At 33.5% G+C, this 5,829-nt stretch overlaps 1 protein-coding gene across 2 annotated transcripts; it reads right to left on the reverse strand.

Annotated features, from left to right (window-relative positions):
- Window positions 1–401: 401 nt before the first annotated feature.
- On the reverse strand, window positions 402–4,333 carry LOC107951997 (nuclear pore complex protein NUP50A). Of its 2 annotated transcripts, none has more exons than XM_016887203.2 (2): window positions 4,054–4,333; window positions 402–2,161 (listed from the first exon to the last, which is right to left on the reverse strand). In XM_016887203.2, exon 2 carries the CDS (start codon window positions 2,088–2,090, stop codon window positions 765–767), a length of 1,326 nt encoding a protein of 441 aa, XP_016742692.1. In that variant the 5' UTR covers window positions 2,091–2,161; window positions 4,054–4,333; the 3' UTR covers window positions 402–764. The 2 variants fall into 2 exon arrangements, with proteins under 2 accessions (XP_016742692.1, XP_016742693.1); XM_016887204.2 differs by having other exon boundaries at window positions 4,058–4,197.
- Between the last annotated feature and the right edge of the window lie 1,496 nt (window positions 4,334–5,829).

A 5,829-nucleotide genomic window follows, 5' to 3' on the forward strand; every position in this document is an offset into this window, starting at 1 on the left:
ATGTGACTTAGTCAATCAATTACAATCTACTTATAAATCCTTAGTTACAAATTTGACTAATTTTCAACTTAAACGTCCAACAGCTTGTTTGATTAAACTAATGTGTCCAATGAAAAATAATAAATCTCAATTTCAACTTTAAAGCAATAAGTTGTATTATTTGTACTCGAAATCGAGTAAAAATTCAAAAACTAAATTACAATCCCAAACTACTCGACCAAGTTTCAAATACGTCGAAAAAATTACACACCGAAACCAATGACCGAATGAGTCGAAAAAATTGAAATACCATCATAGCAACATAACCATACTTAATCCTATCATACCATAAACCTCCCACCCCCCAAATAAATGACACTGAAATTCCACATATTAATCCCATACCAATGGCACAGCTATAGTAAACAGTAAATAGCATATCTTGATAGCTTGGCAGCTCATGAAGTTGTTTAATTCCATGACGGGAACCATGAAAAACAAGAGAGGTTGAAACATTCTCCCGCAGGCTACATAGTTTATAACAAACCGATAAAAGATTTGATCGGTCTCTATTGACCGACTCTCCAACATACACGATTTATAACAATCAAAAACAGATTGAACTGGTCTCGGTTGACTCGGACTCTGCTACATACAAGAGCATAGGCATTATAAAAGCATATGCCCAAGCAACGATACTTCCTCAATAACGAAAGAGGACTACTGGAAATGGCAAGTTCAGGATAGATCAGATCTAACGGAGATACCTTTCAAGCTTCTGCAGCTTAAGGGGAATGTTCAGGTGTCTTCAGAACAGTAGCTGTGTTACCTTTGTGTGCCATTACAGCAACACGGAACTCTTCGACTATGGAAGCGTCCTTGAACTTCAAAGCCAATGTAGACAGACCCTCTTTGTCTTCACCAGTACTATTCATGCAGACAAAAGTGATACCTCTCTTGTCCATATTTGTCAGCTTCATATCTGGGTAAAGACTTGCGTTCAGAATCAACCTGTAATTTCCTCTAGCTCTCATGAGCAACCTGGCTCTTTCAGCCCCAGCTGTTGAGACATTCACCTTAAGTTCTCCCTTCCCACGCTCTTTCCAACCCCCATCTATGAATTCAAACAGCACAGAATCAGCAGAGAATACAACTTTCTCGTTCTCTTCTCCTGTCTCAACTGGAACCTCCTGCAAGGCAGGAAAACCACTTCCCTCACTCTTAGAAACAATTGAAGTCCCTGATGTGTTGAAGAGGGATGAATTTCCATTTGTTGAAAGACCAAAACCAAAAGCACCTGTAGGACCATCCTTTGTTGCAGATCCAAAGGAGAATGAAGAAGTAGAAAATCCAGTGCCAGCGAGTCCTGTGAAGGCATTCTGGCTACTTGAAAGCTGTTGGAATGAACTCAATGATGCACCTTCTGCAGTTGAATCGGCATTTTCACTACTCTTATCTTTGTTATCAGCATTTGCAGTCTCGTCACCTTTCTTATCTTCATCCTTGGCCTCAACTCCCGCCAGTTTTTCATCATTGGCCTCCTTTTGAGTTTCTTCATTTACAGCAACACTGCTCTTATGCTCAGCACTTTCCTTATCAGCAACAGCATCAGAAACTGGCTCATCCTTCTTACTTTCAGACTGCTTAATATTCTCACTTTCACTCTTTGCATTATCAGGCTCAGTTTCATCGCTATTTTTCTCTGGCTCCAGGTCATTTCCTTCCTCACTCTTTTCAGATTCGTTAACATTATTTTTCCCATCTTCTGAAATTTCTTTCTCACTAGAAATTGGTGCATCAGCTGTAACCTGAGTGGTGATTGTGCCAGATTCAGGGGCTGAACTAGGTGCAGCAGGAGTAGCAGTTGGTTCAGTAAGGGGGACCAAGCGAATCCCAGAGAAGGGATTCGCTGAGGCAGTTGAAGTGGTTTGATTTCTCCGAACTTTGACAATTCTTCTATTTGCCAACACTTCTTCACTAGCCCTCTTAAAAGTTCCAGTCTCTTGTTCAGAAGAATCTTCCTCATCATCGAGTCCAGGGTTATCCCGAGAAATTTCTCTTCCAGCAGCCCTCTTCTTTGAAGGTGGAAGGGCATTTTCTGCATCTCCCATTGTAGCAAGAAGCCAAGAAACAATAACTCTTTTGAGTTTTTTTCTCTTTTTGTGAAAACTAGGATATCTGCCTATTAACAGAAGTGGTAAATTCAAAGAAATTATCAGAAAACAAATTATAGTTTCTCACTAGACCACTAAGCTAAACAGCAAAAATGTGTGTAGGAATAGTAGCAAGAACACAATATATAAACAAAAAAATTGATGCCCAAGAGGCAGACACTAGTCACCAAAACTTGTGTGACAGAAACAGATATTTACCAACAAACACCATGCCCAGATTTTAATAAAAAAAATCTTATTAAACATTGCCCAATTGGAAAATAGCACATTAAGACAAACATACATTCACAGTAACCACCAAAAATGTTACTATTAATGGAACAGTCACCAATCAAACGGAAAGGATATGTTCAGGCATTCAGCTAATTAACAACACGTCTTCAAATTATAATGAGCAAATGACTGTGCTATGGGATATATACATGAGAACAGCTCCATAAACTTAGTGGGTGTAGAGTAAAAGTAGAAGAGTCTGCATCAATCCAATAAATGTTTGGATTGGAAAAAGTTACTAAGTAAATACAAATATAACTGTAAGTATCCTACTTGATCATATTAAACATACAGAAGCATTATTGAGCACAGACAATGAAGAAGAGAAGGACTAATAGCATACTAGTCAAATAACCTGTAAACCCCACGGATACTCATTAGTAGAGTTTCAACTATATTAACTTGGAAAAGATGTTATAAGGTTTACTTATAAGGCAGGCTGATTAGTGCAATTAAAACCAATGTCATTCCTGAAGGGAAGGACACTTGAACATAGATTCAAATATAGCTAATACATTCTTTCTACAACTTAATCTCAATTTGCAGGCAAGTTGCCTAAGTAGAATGGTTTTTTTCTAACATCACATGCATCAAATACACATCAGTGACAGCAAAAAACTGTGCAAGCTGACTTCAACATGAACCAGAAATTAAGAAGGTACCATAATAAGACAATGAAAGGGAGAAATTAAAAAGCAAATAAAGGAAAGAGAAGATGTTTGCTAAAACTTGAATTCCCATTTTAATAACAAATTGCATCTTCCCCATTACCAGACTAATGAAACTGTCAGCACAAGAAACTCTTATGAAAAAAGCAGTAATCTCCAAATTAATAGCCAAGTCAACTTATCTAAAAAAATAGCTAAGCAGCCTTTCTTCACTTACATGCATACATAAACAAAAAAAAGGAAGGAAAAAAAAAACCTAGGTTCAGGTTCATCAAGCAGTCTTCTTTTCAACTTACTAGAAAATACCCACAACAGATGACATTTTCTAACCATGTTTCTTCTTCTTCCTTAGCTTAGAGGTAAGAATTACATTTTGCCTCCAACTACTTAGTATCTTTAAAAACACCCGACAATATAATAAAATAAAATGGAAAAGACAACAGGATGGAATCCATATGATATAATAATCAAAGGGGGCACCTTAAAAGATAAGAATAAAAAAAATGAAAGGTGCTCCTTGAACTAGCACTGCTATGACAATATGTGCGTGTGTAAAGCCCAGAACCAAGGGTTTTACCATAACTATATGTAAACTTAAAATCAAGAAACTCTTTCTTTTTTTTTTCTCTGTTTAAACATCAATACCCACTATTAAAATGACCTGTTTGAGATAAAGCAGAGACAAAATAGAACTAAAATGAATTAACATTCTCGCGTTCAGAAAGCTAGCGAAGCAGGAACCTGACGTTTGGTAGGATATGGATATTCAAGAAAAAATGAAAAAAAAAATCACCGAGAAAAGGGGACCAAAAAAACCCTACGCAAACCTCATTTTGTAAAGCTAGAAAAAAAGAAAGATATATATTACAAAAAAGAAGAAATAGAGTAAAATATAAACGTAAAAGAGATTAAGATTATAGAGTTAGATAGTAAAGAAGAGCTAACGGATGGGGACTTACTTACAAATGAGCAGACGAAAAACCCTAGTGATAGAGAGAGGAGAGGAGAGGAGAGGAGAGAGATCCAAATGAATATTAAAAAAGGAAGGGTGTCTTTTCTGTATTATATATTGAGGTTAATCATTAATGGGCTTGGATATGGAAATCGCAGGCACCCCTCCCACAGTTTAATTTACTTTCGGCTTTTTTTTTTTTTTTTTTTTGTAAATGGATAAATCTCTCTTTCTATATTTTTAATTACATGAGTTAAATTCAGGCCGCATTTGAGGCGGTGAATACTCTCTCAACCATTAGGCTATCACATAGGGTTCAAATTTATATAATCTTTGTTGAATACATAATCCTATATGTTAATTTTGTAATTTTATATATAATGATTGATATTATAATTAATAAAATATTATTTTATATTTATGTATTGCATACACACATATTTAAATGTATTTAATATAAAAATATATTGATGTGCTTATTTTTTTAAATGTATAATTAAATTAAATTAAAAATTTTACATATATTTAAACCAAATTCAAAATTTAATGTATATAATTACAAAAAATTAAAATTCATGTTAGATTAAATATCAAATTAAATTTGGTAATTAAAAGGTTGAGTGGACAACCTATTTATGTAAGCGTCTACTCAAATAAATTTAGAGTATTTAAATTATTGTATCAATATATAATTTCTTTGCACAACTCGAGTATCCTAAAAATAAATTGATAAATTTATGTAGATATATTTCTTTTAAGTTTCTAGTTTTGAAAATGAATAGATTGAAATATTCTAAAAAATTATAAATAATTTAAAATAATTTTGAAATTTTTAAAATTTTTTTTTTCAAAATCTATAAAAATTAAAACAAATTCAAAATATATAAAATATTCAAAACATTCTAAAAAATTCTATATAGATTTATTCTTTTTCAAAATGATAATTCCAAGGCTTTATCTTACGTTAGGGTTTGCTTCAAACATTTAGCTCTCTTCATTTAGTTATTGTCTCTTATTGGGTAAACTACAACATTAGTCACCTAATTATGGATAAATTTTTGTTTTGGTCATTCTACTAAAAGAATATAACAATTTGGTCGCCAACGCTTTCAAAAGTGTACTTGTTGATTACTCAACCTTTTTTTTTCTTGGCATGAACGAGTTATGATAGAATGCGTCTTATTTATCTCGACGAAATGGGTGAAACGACCATTTCAATTCCCGAAATATTTACGATGTTCAGTATCTTATCCATGGCTTCTCTTGCATTACTAAGCATGAGTGGTTTTGATGCAGAATTGATAGTCTTTTTTTTTTCTTGGCATGAACAAGTTATGATAGAATGCGTCTTATTTATCTCAACGAAATGGGTGAAACGACCATTTCAATTCCCGAAATATTTACGATGTTCAGTATCTTATCCATGGCTTCTCTTGCATTACTGAGCATGAGTGGTTTTGATGCAGAATTGATAGTCTTTTTTGGAATAATTACGAGCCAAAAATATTTTTCAATGCTAAAAATACTAATTACTTTCGTAATGGCAAATGGAATGATATTAACTCCTATTTATTCATTATCTATGTCACATCAAATGTTCTATGGACACAAGCTATTTAATGCTCCAAATTCTTATTTTTTTATTTTGGACCACGAGAGTTATTTATTTCGATCTTTATCTTTTTACTAGTAATAGGTATTGGTACTTATCCGGATTTTGTCCTCTCATTATGAGGTGAGAATGTTGAAACTATTCTATATAATTATTTTTATAGATAACTTT

This window comes from Gossypium hirsutum, chromosome D03 (assembly GCF_007990345.1).
Source record: "Gossypium hirsutum isolate 1008001.06 chromosome D03, Gossypium_hirsutum_v2.1, whole genome shotgun sequence".
NCBI lineage: Eukaryota > Viridiplantae > Streptophyta > Magnoliopsida > Malvales > Malvaceae > Gossypium > Gossypium hirsutum.

Bases quoted from the DNA above. Each gene is read 5' to 3' on its own strand.
- LOC107951997 (XM_016887203.2), bottom strand. From the start codon at position 2,090: ATGGGAGATGCAGAAAATGCCCTTCCACCTTCAAAGAAGAGGGCTGCT.